This window comes from Scyliorhinus canicula, chromosome 3 (genome assembly GCF_902713615.1).
Source record: "Scyliorhinus canicula chromosome 3, sScyCan1.1, whole genome shotgun sequence".
NCBI classification, from domain to species: Eukaryota; Metazoa; Chordata; class Chondrichthyes; order Carcharhiniformes; family Scyliorhinidae; genus Scyliorhinus; species Scyliorhinus canicula.
The window spans coordinates 60,157,655-60,174,411 of record NC_052148.1 but is presented as its reverse complement, the minus strand read 5'-3'; the positions used below and the strand labels follow the sequence as shown (position 1 = coordinate 60,174,411).

At 45.8% G+C, this 16,757-nt stretch overlaps 1 protein-coding gene across 1 annotated transcript in view; it reads left to right on the top strand.

Annotated features, from left to right (window-relative positions):
- LOC119962685 (A disintegrin and metalloproteinase with thrombospondin motifs 12-like) overlaps nucleotides 1–16,757 on the top strand; it is a 740,693-nt gene that overhangs the window by 414,556 nt on the left and 309,380 nt on the right. Inside the window, exon 12 of the mRNA XM_038790610.1 lies at nucleotides 15,482–15,651. Coding sequence (XP_038646538.1) covers nucleotides 15,482–15,651 — 170 coding nt within the window. The remainder of the gene's footprint in view (nucleotides 1–15,481; nucleotides 15,652–16,757) is intronic.

Below are 16,757 nucleotides of genomic sequence, written 5' to 3'. Positions count from 1 at the left end.
CTAGTCTCCAGGGTGCAGTCTTGGAAGGCGGAGCAATGGAGACGTGGGTATATAAAGTAACTTACCTCGGGGATTCATGGCCTAGTCTCCGGGGAGCAGTCTCATAAAGTGGAGCATCAGAGTGATGAGTATTGAAGATTCCACTAAAGCTGAAAAACTGAGTCACAGAAAAGCTGTGACCTAGACCCGGGTTCGATTCCCAGCTTTGGTCACTTTTTGTGTGGAGTCTGCTCATTCTCCCCGTGTCTGCGTGAGTGTTAATGTAAGCCTACTTGTAACAATACTAAAGATTATTATTATTATTAATTGGCTGGTAGGGAATTTGTGCTATGTTTGAAAAAAAAGTGCAAAAGTGAGATTGTCATCAGCTCCTCTTCTGTTTCACTTTCGGAGTTGTCAATCTCTTCTACATCAGAGTTGCTGTCATTGTCTGCATCATCAGTGTCTTCCCACTCATCCTCAATGTCCTCGATAACCTGGGAATCGACTACAGGAATCATTTCAAAGGCCTGGAATGAGTCACTAAGTACTTCTGGAGCAAGCTTCTCTAATATTGGGGTGATATCTTCTGTTTCAAACTTGGTCAGTGGCTGGTTCTCCGAGGTATCACCAGCTTCGATTACAGTTTTCATTTTTGAGTGTACCATCTCCGAGCTCCCGCTCTTCTCAGTGTCCAGCACCATCTGGGCTTCCCTCGTGACCACCTCGTCATTGCGTCCAAACTACCGGAGTAGCACTTCTTGAGCTTTTCATTGACCCTATCTTTGCTCCTGCGAAAAAGATCTACAAGCAGTTCATGCTGTCCTTCATCTGCCTCACCTTCCACACCATTGCATTCTGCATCTTCTTCAAAATCTTCAAACATATTCATAGTGGTCAACATTGGATTCAGCATCATCTGCAATGATTCCTCCTGTAAAATATAACATTGCACACAGAATTATGTGTTCACGCAGCAGGCCACCAAGTTCAAAGTCAGCCTTGAGTTTGGCTGCTGAACTTTGGTTTAACATTCCATGCTGTGGAACTTCAGGAGCGCTGAAGAAATTAAAGAATTATTAATTTGGGAGTTCTAATGGGAGCGGCATTTTCAAAAACCCCAAAATGTATGATGGAGTTCAACCAACCTCTCCCTTTAATGTATTGTTGCTTTTGAAGCACACGGCTTGTTCTCCAGGTGTGGTATTACAATTATAGACACGTGGGTTTTTAAACACAAAACAATGTTTATTCCATGAATTCAACTTAACCTTTTTAAATAAACATTGGATCCCTTAACACCTCTTATTTCAAAGATAACCCCGAAAATAATACAACACTAAATAATCTCTCAAAATGTTCCTTCAAACCTCCAAAAGACTTAACACCTTTAAACAGAAACACATCAGGTTAAAGACATTACTATTATGAGTTTAAATCATCCAAATGATTCAGAGATAGTTTTTCCTGGCAGAGATCACCGCAGATCCAGCTTACTGTAAACACAGACATACCCAAGCTCTTTTCCTCAAAACCCGGCTTTCTCCTTTCAAACAGCTCATAGCAAACCAGCCAGGCACTTTTCCTCAAAAAAACACCTTTCTCCTTTCAAACAGCTCTCAGCAAACCAGCCAGGCACTTTTCAGCTACTCTCTCTCAAACTGAAACTAAAACTCCCAAAAAGCAGAAGTGAGCACAACTCAGCTACCCCCACCCTCTGACATCACTTCAGTAATATGAGCTGTTCCATTTCTTAAAGGTACATTGCTTAAACATCCATTTCTTAAAGGTACTCTCACATGACAGAATGTATTCATGACTGTTCTGCAGGCCCTTCGATCTTTCAGGTTCAGATTTAATTGCTTTCGTCATAACATTTTTACCCCCCGCCTCCAGTCAATCTTGCATCCTGTGCAGCCCATGATTTCTGGTTTGTTACAGAATGATTTAAGTGGCTGCAAATTCAACTGATATACGTTCGTGATCATTTCGTGATCACCTCATTTGTAAAATACTCATTGGGGCTCAAACTTAAACTCCAGAGTGAAGCTCCACGGCTTCTCATTCTCTGTCCATTGTAGATTCTTTAATACATGCCACTGAGCACATACACGTCCTTGATGACTGTTAACCAGAATTGCGGAATACTCGCGGGCTGTTCCGTCTCTTTGAGGAAGGATGTGGTGGCATTGGAAGCAATTCAGAGGAGGTTCACCAGATTGATTCCTGGGATGAAGGGTTGACGTATGAGGAAAATTAAACAGTTTGGGTAATACTCGCTGGAGTTCTGAAGCATGAGAGGGGATATGATTGAGGTAAAGAAAATACTAAAAGAGCATTGATAAAGTAAACATAAACCAAATGTTCCCCCTTGTGGGGTAATCTAGAATGATAGGTCACAGATATAGGGCGAAATTCTCCGACCCCCAGCAGGGTCGGAGAATCGCCTGGGGCCGCCAGAAATCCCGCCCCCGCCGTGGCAGAGATTTACCGCCACCCGGGAAGTGGCGGCGGCGGAATCTCGCCACTCCGATCAGAGAGGCCCCTGCGGTGATTCTCCGGCCCGGATGGGCCGAAGTCCCGCCGCTGGGAGGCCTCTCCCGCCGCCGAGGCTTGAACCACCTCTGGAACGGTGGGATCAGCAGCGCGAGCGGGCCCCGGGGTCCGGGGGGGGGGGGGGCGGGGGGGCAATCGAACCCCGGTGGGTGCCCCCACGATGGCCAGGCCCGTGATCAGGGCCCCCCGCTCAGACTCGGGGCCAGTCCCTGGGTGCACTATTTCTCCTCTGCGACCGCCACGGCCTCCGCCATGGCGGAAGCGGAAGAGAACCCCACATCGCGCATGCGCCGGCAGTGACGTCAACGGCCAAGCTGCCGCTGACGTCACTGCCGGCGCATGCGCTGACCGGCGAAAGCCTTTTGGCCAGCCCCGCTGCCGTGGGCGCCGGTTTTTTGCGCCAGTCTTCTGGTGCCAACCGCTCCGGCGCGGTGCTGGCCCCCAAAGATAGGGAGGATTCCCCACCTTTGGGGAGGCCCGACCCCTGAGTGGTTGGCGCCACTCCCCTACGCCGGGACCCTCCGTCACACCGGGCAGGGGAGAATCCCGCCCATAGTTTGAGAGGCGGTAGATTTAGAACTGAAATGAGGAGGAACTACTTCTCGCTGTCCCATAGTACAGTGGAGTCATTAAATGGTTTCAAGAATGAGATAGGATATATTTCTGATAATACAATGGGTTAAAGGGATATGGGGAACAGACAGCGAGGTGGATTTGAGATCAGGAAAAGATCAGCCATGATCTGATTGAATGGTGGAGCAGGCTCGAGGTGCTGAATTGCCTACTCATGCTCTAATTCCTATGTTCCTACTTTAACTGTAAAACGTATAAGTGGTCCCTCACCCTGTCCCCATGGGCTACTGGGAAAAGACATTAGCGCAACGTTTTGATGCACCAGGAGTGCTATTTTCCCACCAAAATCGTATCCATGGTTCCTGATGTGAACGATGTCTCTTTGATGAGGGCAGTAGCATCCAGACAAGGAATGCCTGCCAGACTAAACAAGGAAGGCACATTATGATATTATTCAACATAAAACACTTATTTGACACCAGTAGTACCATTTGGCCGATAACACTCCAACCAATACTCTTTCTCAATTTTGTAGAACTGAATATACATATAGAAACAGGAAGAATCCTCCACCACTGCTTCTTAAAAGGACAATGAACAACTTTTAGGCTATTTGCTGGCTATTTTATATTCATGGGATACAGTTGATGCTCGCAAGGCCATTGCTTGTTGCCCATCCCTAATTTCCCTTTTGGGAATAAGGTAATGAGCCGCCTTCTTAAAACTCTGCAGCCTGCATGGTATAAGTACACTCACAGTGCTGTTGGAGAGGGATTTCCAGGATTTTGACTGAGCAATAGTTGAGGAATAGCAGTAAGGTTCCAAATCACCGTGATGTTTAGATCAGAAGGGAACTTGCAGGTAATGGTGGGGTGGGGGACATTCTATAAAAGTGTTGGGGTCTTGCCTTCTGGCTGGAGAGCTGACAAGAGACCCCTGTTCCTTATTCGGGAAGGTCCACCAGTACGACTTGCCTCCCAGGGACTTAAGTGGCCAATGATTGACCTACCCCAAATCAAGTACCAGCAGGGCGTAGATTCTGCCAATTGGAGGCCGGCAGCTCTTTAATTCACCAGTGTCACCAGGAAGGTTGCCGCAGAAACAACAACCATCAGCAGCCGAGGATTGAGAAACAGCCCAGGCCAAAAGTAGGTCCTGGTGGGAGGGATTTCTTGGGGTGAGGGTCACATGAGACAGGGTCAGCAGCAAGGGAAGTGGGTGGCTGTCCGCTACCACCCCACTGCCAATTCCGGGTCTCTCGATGAGGAACTGAGTGCCTTTGAACAAAGGTTAATGTCAGCGGTAGTGGGATGAGGTGCTTGAGTTGTTACTAATTGGCCACTTAAGAGCCTCAGTGAATGGTAGGGCAGGAAGATCCAACCATGGGACTACCCTCCCGCCTTATTAAATGCCCTCTGCCAGGAAAAAGGCCACAGAAGAGGCCATAAAATTCTGCCTGATGTTTTCATGGGCCAACTTCCCTTGGTCTTAGAAATAATTACGGTCACAGTTTGGGATGTGCTGTCTCCGAAGCCTTGGTGATAAACTACACTGCAGCCAAGATGCTGATTGATTTCTGTTTGCCCTTGTGATTGTAATAGTACATGTTGATTTTTAGAATTATTTGAGGTTGTTATGGTCTACAGTGAATAATGTGACAAACTGAAAGACTCTGACTCAACTTTTGCACTGTCACTTGCTCTGCCTCAACTTTTATCCCCTTGGGCTGCATCATGGAAGTGAGAATGAGCAGAAGGGAAAATCTGCTTGAAAAGGGGAGGAAGAGGAAGGGGGCAAGGAGTTGATAGAAAAAAGCCCGATCCGCCTATGATGTCCAGTGAGCACGTCTCGCGCAGCAGCGCACAACAATGGGCAGAATTTAAAATAGTCAAGGGCCGTCCTGACAACCCTGTAATGCATCTTTTTGGGAAGGTCAGCTGCATTAACTGCCAATCAGGTATTTAACTTAGCAGCTGACGGCATTCCCACGGGACAGGAGTACCGCCTGCCCAGAGCTACTGGCCATTCAGAAGCCAGCAACTATTCAATGCTCTCAGTATCACCAGCATGGCGGGTGGGGGTGCGGGTGAGGATAATGTTGCCGATAATGCAACCATCCAGCTCTTCAGATACTGAAGCAGTCTGCCCCCATATGCAGCAAGACCTAAACAATGCTCAGGCTTGGGCTGATAAGTGGCAAGTAACATGTGCGTCACACAAGTGCCAGACAATGACCATACCCAACAAGGGACAATTTAACCATCTCCTCTTGACATTCAATGGCATTATCATCATTGAATCCCCGACTTGCAATACCCTGGGATACCATTGACCAAAAACTGGGGCTGGTTTAGCACAGGGCTAAATAGCTGGCTTTTAAAGCAGACCAAGGCAGGTCAGCAGCACGGTACAATTCCCGTACCAGCCTCCCCGAACAGACGCTGGAATGTGGCGACTAGGGGCTTTTCACAATAACTTCATTTGAAACCTACTTGCGACAATAAGTGATTTTCATTTTAATTTTCATTTCAACTGGACTAGACATATAGATACTGTGGCTACAAGAGCACAGTCAAATCCAGTCATTGGATGCCAGATCTGGATGGTGACCTGAATACCAGTACCTCGAGGAACACAACACTTCTGATGAATTAGAACAGTCCATTTTTCCGAAAGGACAACTGCCAAAAGTTGGTACAAAAGTGGCATACTTGCTTGAAGGGTCTAGTCAATGGAAGGATGCAACTGTTATTAGTAGAGCAGGGAAGGCCACTGGAAAGTATAAACATTTGTTGAATGTACAGCATTCAGGGGAGGGAGTCAAGACAATGGATTGGGAAAACGAAGTTCAAAAATGGAGGGCACAGAAACGCAGTGCCAGTTCTGATAGCACATCGGATAATGAACAGGTCCGCAGGAAAAGGTTGAGAACTATTGAAAGGACATTCCACAGCAGAAGGGAAAGATCAAGCAGTAGCAGTACAGAACAAGATGCCAGGCGGGAGAGGGGAGGTAGTTTATCAAGATCTCGGAACATGAGTAAGACTACGAATACTAATAGGAGCAGAAGACCAGATGAGATTTTGGTGGCTTCCAATAAATTAGTTGAAAAAGTTATCAAAGATGCCAAACAGCAACAACTGCATAGTTGGAGTGAATTTGGGGTATACACAGAAGTACCGGATAGGGGACAAAGAGCTCTATCCCACAGATGGATTTGCACGGAACAGGTTCTTCCGGATGGAACATATAAGGTAAAGGCCAGACTTGTGGCAAGGGGATTTGAAGAAAACTTAGAAGATCAGGATTTAAGGGTAGATTCACCTACGGCAGGAAAGGGAATTTTAAAGATCTTCTTGGCTCCATTAGCCACAAAGGCAAGGGATTGCAAATCTATAGATATAAAAGCTGCCTTTTTGCAGGGGCATCAACTCCAAAGAAATATTTTTCTCCGTCCTCTGAAACAGGCAGCTAACACAGAAGGAGTGCTCTGGAAGTTGAACAAATGTGTACATGGATTGAATGATGCATCTAGAGTGTGGTACTTTTCGGTAAGGTCAGTTTTGTTAAAGTTCGGCTGTTGCCAGTTGAAAGCAGATCTGGCAATGTTTTACTGGCACTATAAAGGAAATATTTCTGGCATCTTTATGATGAATGTCGATATTTTGTGGGGTGGGACTAGTGATTTTGAAGCTATTGTAATCTCTGGTTTGAGGAAAGAATTCAGGGTTGGAAATCAGGCTTCTGGTGCATTTAAATATATTGGACTGGAAATCGGACAGACTAAGTTAGGGGCAACAATATGTCAGCAATCTTATTTGGAAAGTATCAGCCCAATAGCAATTAGTCGTGGCCGGGTTTCACAAAATGACGCAATGGTTTCAAAGATGGAAAAAGAGCAACTGTGAGGCTTAATTGGGCAACTGAATTGGTTAGGTAGACAGACTAGACCGGATGTGAGTTTTGATGTCTTAGAGTTGAGTACAAAAATGAATGATCCCAAAGTGGAAGACATAATAAGAGCAAATAAAGCAATGGTCAAACTAAAAATGCAGGAGTGTGTTTTGAGGTTCCCAGTTTTAGGTGACCTTAGGCACTTGAAACTCAGTTATAGTGATGCGTCTTATGCGAATTCATGTGATGGGGTTTCACGCGCAGGAGGTTTTATAATTTATTTTGGGGAACAATGGTAAATATTGCCCTCTTGCGTGGGAAACAAAGAAAATAAGCAGAATGGTCAAAACCACTTTGGCTGCTGAGACGTTAATCATTGTAGAGGCAGTGGATATGGCCTTTTATATATCTCAGATATTGACAGAAATTTGGGGATTAGGGGATTTGGGAAATATACCTATTGAATGTCACATTGACAATAAATCCCAATGGGAAAATGTGCACTCTACAAAAAGTGTCAGGGAAAAAAGGTTAAGGATAGACATCGAAAGTTTGAAGCAGATGTTGGATAGAGGGGAGATAGCAAAAATTAAATGGGTTGACAGTAGCTATCAATTGTCAGACTGTTTTACAAATGGATATTGTTAAAGAAGGGCGCCTGTTTCTGTGACTTTTTTTTTTCTTCTTCTTAAAAAAAAAGGGGGGGGAGAAATTGTGTGTGTGTTTTAAACTTTCTTGTAACTTTGTTTCACCTCATTATTATTTTTTCCCCAAGGAAGGGGAGACTGTTCAGTCATGGGTTAAGAGACATTCCAATTAGTTGTCTCATTTATGTTAAGCATCCAATAATTGACACTGATATGTAAAGGGGCTTCAGGTGGCCCTTGCGTCAGGTGATGTGATGTTAAAAATTTTGTGCAAAGTCTGTTGAAGGAACTAAAAGGTGTTTTGTGGAAAAGAGGCAGAACCTTTGACCCTTTATACTACAGCAGCTAAACGTCTAACACCTCCCATCCATTGACTCCATCTACCGGTCCGTTTTCTGGATTGTTGTGCGACTCTGCAAGCCCCTTTGAAGGCTGGTATCAGCGGAGTCAGAGTGTATTGTGTGGCAGCATGCTGAGGTTTAGTAATCCGAGAACTTGCATGGGAGCAGCATGAGCTTCCATGGCAGCAGGCTGGTCCAGCATGATTTCTGTCTGAGCACCTCTGCTATAATCCGATAACTTTTGCTTCTGCTGATTGGAACCTGTGATGTCAGCTTTCAGAAGCTGCATTACGGTTGGGGCCAAAAGTGTGGATGGATTTGGCCGTGACTTCATACTGGAAAGGATGGTCTCCAAGCCTGATTGAGGCCTTGTTCCAAGTTAGAGACATCGGGCGGAATGTCGACCCTGCATTAGCCATCAGTGTGAATGGTGATACAGGCGGAAAATATAGCAGGAATTGCGCTTCCCAGACTGCTGAGGTTCTTAAGGTTCGAAGTGCTTCATTCAGGTGGAGTTAAGAGGGACAACTGTGGGCAAGTGGTTGTTGTGTGACAGGGGAGGGAATGAGGTTCAGTGGAAAGGTGCTCATAAGAGCAGCGGATACCTGGGAATGCCGCCACCTTGAGGTTCCCCTCCAAGTCACTCACCAGCCTGCCTTGGAAATATATTGTCATTCCTTTACTGTCGCGGGAGCAAAATCCTGGAACTCGCAGTTCTAAGATTGAGGTGGCCTGCTCACTTCCACACCCTGTTGTCTTGATCTTGGCGTGTGTCCCCTGGGAGCCGGATCCTTGAGGGCCCCTAGACTGCTTTTGGGCTGCATGGAGATTTCAGTGCTGCCCTCCTCAGTGTGTGGAATTGGCTCACAGGGAGGGGTGTGTCAGATGGGTTGGACACCCCAGGATCTCTGGCATGGGAGGCCCTGGGCTGCGTAACTGCCGATCCTCTTCTCTTCAGGTGCCCGGAGTCCCTGGGTTCTTTCATGGGATAGATGGACAGCTGGCATGAGATCCATAAGCCCCGCCGTCCTCTGGTGGAAACACCCATGGATTCCCACCAGTGCCTGCAGCATGCAGTTGAATCCTGCATGATGGTGCTCATGTCCTCAGCCATGGAGATGATGAGCTGAGCCAAGGAGCGGACACCCTCACCATCGAGTGCGCGTCCTGTGCCAAAGCGTCCACTGTAGATGCTACCCTTGCAATGTTTTTGTTGTGTCTGATTGACGGCATCATTGCCTCGGACAGAAGGCAATGGGACTCGTCCTGTCAGCCTTGCAACCTGAGGGGAGATTGTAGCTCTGGGACGATCAGGGGCACCTTATCAGCCTGGGACTCAGCAGAGTCATGAGCTCTGGAATCCCTCTGGATTCCTGCGATGTCCCTCTCTTTGTCTGCTGTGGATCAGCTATAAGGTGCTCACCAGCGAGTGACCAAGAAGCCTGTCGACTACTTAAGCCCACCCAGTGCAAGTATCTGTGCTGGTGGAGGGTGTGGGTAACAGGTGTGATGCCTTTTCAGTGCTCATCTCCGAGATGTCTGCCTCAGAACTGCTTGGGGCTGTCATGTGCAGAGGCCACTAGGATGGTCCGGGATGGCCTGCTGATTGACCTGCAATAGAAGTGAGATGGCATTAGTGCGGCGCAGGGGAATACTGATGGAATAAGGTCACTCAAGTGAGGCCTGCACCATGACTGGATTTGTTGAGGGTTCCCACTTGTGTCTTTGGTCCCGGCCTTGCCTCTGCAGAAAAGCAGGCCTGTTCCTCGCCGGCAAGCCCAAGAGCTCATTCCTCGAATGGGGTTAGGGTTTTGTGCTCCAACATCATTCCAGCTGGCTATGCCTGCTCATTCCCATTGTGAACGAGTTTGTTCTGCAATGTGACAGATTGGAAGTGTGTAGACGGGAGTCATGCCATGTTAGATTGGGATGAAGTATGGCTTGCGTGGGAGGTGAGTGAAGTGTGTATTTTGAGGAGTACAAATGCTACTGGGGCGATTACGGGGACGGGGGGTGGTTTGCAGGGGGATAGGTTGCATGATACGTGCTGTGACCCGGTGAGGTGGGTGGGAGTGAGATCCCCATGGACGTGTGAGGGGTATGTTAAGGTGTGCTATGGGAGACGGGAGAAGTTGGACGCACCCTGGCTGCACAAAGAAAGTCATTCACTTTCTTGCAACCCTGCAGCCCTGTCCTCTTTTGGAGTGAGCTGGTGCTCACAATCACAGCCACAGTCTCCCATTCAGGATTGGTCACTTAGCTGAATGGACGTTTGTTCATTCGGGGGTAGAGGGTTCACCACCTATGCACAACCCCATTGAGATGTTTGCTGAGGGCTCCCGCTGTAAAACATGGTGCAGTCTGTCTGGCAACCATCCCCTCGATTGGAATTGGAACACGTGCTGGGGAGGCGCTTTAAAGGAGCGCCCCACTGACTACTGAGTTTTCCTGGGGCGAGCATATCAGAGGCAAGTCACCAACATGTTGTTAATCACCCGGAGAAAAAAAGATTGTTAATATACGGTGAGTTTTCCCATTGGATTTTCTGACCGGAACTGAACCTTTGAGAAAATATAGTAAAATTCCGCTTATTCAGTCAGAGTTTTACAGCACAGAAGAGGTCCTTCGGCCCATCATGACTGCGCCAGCCATCAATCACCTATCTATTCCAATCCCATTTTCCATCACTTGGTCTGTAGCCTTATATGTTCTGGTGTTTCACGTGCTCATTTAAATGCTTCTTAAATGTTGTGAGGTTCCTGCCTCCACCACCTTTGCAGGCAATGAATTCCAGATTCCCAGCATTCTCTGGTTGAAAATGTTGAGGAAATGTTGTTCCTCAAATCCCCTCTAATCTTACCCCTTACCTCAAATCAGCTGCACGGTGGCATTGTGGTTGGCACTATGACTTCACAGTACGAGGGTCCCATGTTCGATCCCTGGCTTTGGTCACTCTCTGTGCTGAGTCTGCACGTTCTCCCTGTACTTGCATGGGTTTCCTCTGGGTGCTCCGGTTTTCTCCCACAAGCCCGAAAGACGTGCTGTTACGTAATTTGGACATTCTGAATTCTCCCTCTGTGTACTCAAACAGGCGCCGGAATGTGGCGACGAGGGGCTTTTCACAGTAACTTCATTGCAGTGTTAATGTAAGCCTACTTGTGACAATAAAGATTATTATTATCTATGCCCATTGGTATTTGGCCCCTGTATGAAGGGTAAAAGGACCTATTTCTATTCACCCTATCTATGTCGCTCGAGTTTCTGCTTGACTCCTCCATGCTCCTTGACATTAACAGCAGGCTTTCTGAAAGGCTTCTCAAGGCACCAAGTATTTTGTTGCGCAATCCCATCAGCATTCTTCTGTCGGCTGTCCCATCAAATTGTTCACCTCAGCAGCAGATCTCATGTGTCAACCTTACCCTGCAACAAGCTGGAACCTGTGCTCTCCTTGTCCCCTGCCCTAGCTGCTGATGAAAATGAAAAGTTACACTGTGATTCAATGTAAATTTAATGGAATCCTAACTTGAAGATTTGAACGCAGCTACGTTTATCTGGAATTAAAGCACAATTTGGCTTAGTAAATTAATGTAACGTATTGATCCAGATACTACTTCAGATGTTGCCTTAAACAGCGTACCTTCCAACTCATTATGAGCAACACTATAGGGGATCAGCAAGCATAGTTATATTTGTATATATTTATAATGATAATATTGCATTGCAGAATTTCAATATATGTTAAATTGCTCTCTCCATGCTTGTCATCAGTAGTACAAGACATTTGCTAATTTTCAATAAATATTCATAGATACATAGAGTGTTGAACATCAGTGATGACATTGTGTGGATCGATGTTTTTAATATTTTAAATCTCATGTTGGCTAGTCCGCAGCTGCCTTTTGATGAATGTCGTTCTGAGGGAGATTATGATTTCATTTCAATTATGCAAACAGCATTTCATTAACCTGTGTAACATTTTCAAGAAAAAAACTCCCTAAATTGCCAATGTTGGATACCATTAATTTGGACAGAGATGTAAGTATAAACTCTTTGATCTGGCGAGCCCAGCAGGAAGCTATTTTTGAAGCAGTGCAGGTCTGAATTGCAAATTAATTCTTTCTTTCCTTCCACCATTACAACACTGGAGTCACATCAAATGTACTTCATTGGCTGTAAGGCATCTTGGAATGCCTTGAGGTGATGAAAGGTGCGATATAAGTGCAAGTCATTGCATCCTCTCTCTACCTCCCTCTTCTCAAGAGTTGCTCCTTGCTCAAACTGAGATCAGCTTTGGAAGTTTTTAACTTGAAAGTACACTCATAAATGCAAATTATATCTTACCTCTCCAGAGCTGACTGCCAATCATTTTGACAGCATTCTAAATTAAGATGAATTATTAGAGGATCTACTTCGTCCAGTGATTGCACAATTGGGGGGGGGGGGGGCAGCACAGTAGCACAGTGGTTAGCACAGTTGCTTCACAGCTCCAGGGTCCCAGGTTCAATTGCCGGCTTGGGTCACTGTCTGTGCAGAGTCTGCACATTCTCCCTTTGTCTCCGTGGGTTTCCTCCTGGTGCCCCAGTTTCCTCCCACAGTCCAAAGATGTGCAGGTTAGGTGGATTGGCCACCTAAATTGTCCTTAGTGTCCAAACAAAAGGTTAGGTGGGGTTGCTGGGTTACGGTGTAGCCACCTGGGATGGCCATTTACAACAAGAAACATGGACGTTCGCAAAGCCTAAAGGGAAATATGGCCCATGTAAGATTCAGGCAGGCACAGAGCCTGAATGTATATTTGTGGGCAGAGAATCCAGACAGCATCGAAAACCCCAGCCGATTTGCATTTTAATGACCCATCTCCGTAAGACAAAGACTGATACTCGGGTATTCGATACGATTCCAGACATTTCGGCACCACTCCCCTTAGTAAGGAACCATGAACAGCAAGGTCAATGACCGCTTAGGACATGCCCAGCCATCAAGGCACCCACCCCTTTATTGGCTCATATCGAAGTCAGTGATCGAGAACTGCCCAATTAATTGGGTCCAAACTTAAGGCCCTCCCAAAAGAGCGCAAAACCCCCCCAGGGTAAAGAGAGACACTGCCATGTGTTTGATCTCTTTTGGACCTGGCGCTCCGGCAACGTCTATCTCCAACTGCAGCACCACGACCAGAAGCAAGTCCAAGTTCAACGCTTGCTACCAGACGGATGAGCCTAGCTGAACTGCAGTTACTTCTCCAGACCCAGCAGATCCAGATTCGAACAAAAGCCACTATTCCTCTGACCTAAGCCGGGTGCCTGAATTTAAGTACAGGTTGTCATAGTGTTAGGTGTAATTTAGCTCGTGGTGTTTATGTTGCATGTATAAGTTAATCTTGTGTGTAAATAAAGTATTATTGAACTTGAACTAACTAACTGGTTGTTGGGTCTTTCATCGATATCCGGTTGAACCTTGTGGTGGTATCATTTGGTACCTGGCGACTCTGAAAGCAATATAATATCAATATCTAGAGTAGACAAAAGAAGGGCAACCTTATTGACTGCCATATTTATAGCGAGTAAATATAGCAACAACGGGGATGGGGTGGAGGTGTGGCTTAGGTGGCATGCTCTTTCCAAGGGCCGGTGCAGACTTGATGGGCCGAATAGCCTCCTTCTGCACTGTAAATTCTCTGATTCTATGATAATTGCAGAGAACATTGTGGGTTCAAGTGGATTTGAAGCAGAGCTGGTTGTAGGTTTAAGTTCCAACTGAAGATTTAAGCTCTTAATTCTAGGCTCGCAATTCGTGTTGAGGTATTCAATTATCAGGCACACTGGTATAACTGTTATGTTACTGGACGAGCCACCAAGAAGCCAAGGCTAATTATTGAGAAAAAGGAGTTCAAATTCCACCACAGCAGCTAGTGCATTTCAATTCTGTTCATTAAATAAATCTGGAATATAAAGCTAGTCTCAGGAATGGTAACCATGAAGCTACAGGAATGTTGTACAAGCCCATCTGGTTCACCACTGTCCTTCAGCGAAGGTAGTTGACCATCTTTACCTGCTCTGGCCTATATGTGGCTCCAGACCCATCACAGTGTGGTTAAAGCAGGTTTGTCAGATATTCAATTCCATCATTACAAGAAAGTCTCATAAGATTAAACTAGGTCCATGATCCGCATCATTCTAGATGCCAAACAAGACAAATTGCAGCAGTCCAGCCAACTCGGAACACCCTTGTTAATAACATGTGGGGACTTGTGACAAAATTGGGAAAACTGTCAACGGACTATTCAGACAACAGTCTGACATCGTCATACTCACCAAATCCTACCTTGAAACCAATGTCCCAGTTTCCACCATCAGCCCCCACCAGCAGGACAGACCCATAATAGGTGGCAGGATAGTGATGATATAGGGGCAGCACGGTAGCATGGTGGTTAGCATAAATGCTTCACAGCTCCAGGGTCCCAGATTCGATTCCCGGCTGGGTCACTGTCTGTGCGGAGTCTGCACGTCCTCCCCGTGTGTGCGTGGGTTTCCTCCGGGTTCTCCGGTTTCCTCCCACAGTCCAAAGATGTGCGGGTTAGGTGGATTGGCCATGCTAAATTGTCCGTAGTGTCCTTAAAAAAAAGTAAGGTTAAGGGGGGGTTGTTGGGTTACGGGTATAGGGTGGATACGTGGGTTTGAGTAGGGTGATCATTGCTCGGCACAACATCGAGGACCGAAGGGCCTGTTCTGTGCTGTACTGTTCTATATCTATAGTCAGGATGGAGTCGCCTTGGAGCGGCAGCAGCATTGTATTCAATCACAATTTGTAACCTCATGGCCTAGCATGACCTGCACATGGACTTCAGCGGTTCACCACCTCCTTCTGAAGGGCAGTTAGTGGTGGACAATTTGCCAGCAATGCCACATCCCATGAACAAATAAAAAGAGACTGAGAATCTCTTTGTTGTTCAGTTGAGTATAAATTGCCCAACATTCATTGAAGAATAGGAATTAGTGTCCTATTTATCCCTCAACACATGACCAGCAAAACAGATCATTTGCGTTTTCATGTCATTCCTGTTTCATGTACAAACTAGCAGCCATTAATTATTTACATTACAACAGAGTCTCTACTTCAGACAGAATATTCCTTTGGCTGTGAAACACTTGGGACATCATGAGAATTTGAACAGTGCTACATGAGTGCCTATTTGTCTTAATTCCCTTGCTGGGTAACATGGTTTGCAATGCAAGCTTAATCTGTAATGAGCAGAGAGTTGGTACGAATGCTTCACCTGAGGGTTGATGTATTACAGAAACTGACAAGTGTGTCCTCAAATTTCTTGTTAGCTATTCCAAAGAATGAGTTTTAGCCCAATGAACTTTCTGTGGTGACAGCAAGGTAATGTTCGCAGTCAACGCATAGAATTGTGGAATTTAACTTCTCATTTCATTGTCCATTGAACTGCTATTGGAAATGTCAGCCTTCTGTTATTGTCAGTTATCTTTTGTTTAGTCCTAGGTTTGATGGGAAGTACTGTACTGGAAAACGGAAACGATATCGCATTTGTAATGTCAAGCCATGTCTGCAGGAGATACCTACATTCCGTCAGATGCAGTGCACCGAGTTTGACACAGTTCTTTACAAAAATGAGCTCTATTCTTGGGTTCCGGTCCATCCTGTTGGTATGTATTGCATTTGGATTTAAATATTTTACCAAGTAGTCCAAACCTGATTGAGATTAAATGATATATTATTTGAATTCTTACTCAAGAATTTGGGTATGAAGATCAAAATGTCAGCATGACCGTGTACTTGTTAAATTATAGATGGCATTTGCAACAGTGTGCACTGATCTCCGTAACCACATTCATAATATTTACTAAAACAGAAAAGAAAATTCTAGAAATAATCAGCAGGTCAAGCACCATTCGTGGAGAGAGAAACAGAGTCAATGTGTGATTTGCTGGTTATTTCCAGGATTTTCTGTTTTTATTTCAGATTTCCAACATTTGCAGTATTTTGCTTTTGTTATAATTCCCTTTTGGTGTAAAGGAACCTGGTTGAAGATCCCAGATAAGATGATATGGTTATGTAGTGATAATTGATTGGAGTGGTGATCTAGAGAACCAGGCTAATGTTCTGGGGACATGGGTTCAAATCCCACTAAGGCAGCTGGTGAAATACAAATTCAATTAATAAAATCTGGAATTGCAAGAAAGCCCTGGATATTTGCAATAAAGGCTGGTAGCTCGAGTTCAGAAATTTCCTGACGTCAGACCTCCCCTGATAGGCCAAATTGCCTTATAATTCCTCTGGAGGGGGAGGTGAAGTGGAGTCTGGCCCCTTTGCCCCAGAGGATGACCTTGAGAGTGGCTGAATGCTGAAGTGGGCTGGTTAAAAGACTGGGACTTTGTCCCACCTGGGACTAGCCCCATCATAAGGTACCTAAAGCATCTGTGCCAGTGGCACCCATGTGACAAGAAAATATTTTACAAATAGATATGATTATTTTGAATGATTGCGCGACATGGCAACAGTTCATCACAATTCCTCCAAACCATCTTATTTTTTAATTTAGAGTATTCACTTATATATTTTTTCCAATTAAGGGGCAATTTAGCGTGGCTAATCCATCTACCCTGCACATCTTTGGGTTGTGAGGGTGAGAACTTTGCAAACACAGGGAGAATGTGCAAACTCCACACGGACAGTGACGCAGAGCCGGGATCGAGTCTGGGATCTCGGTGCCATGAGGCAGCAGTGCTAACCACAGCGCCACTGTGCTGCC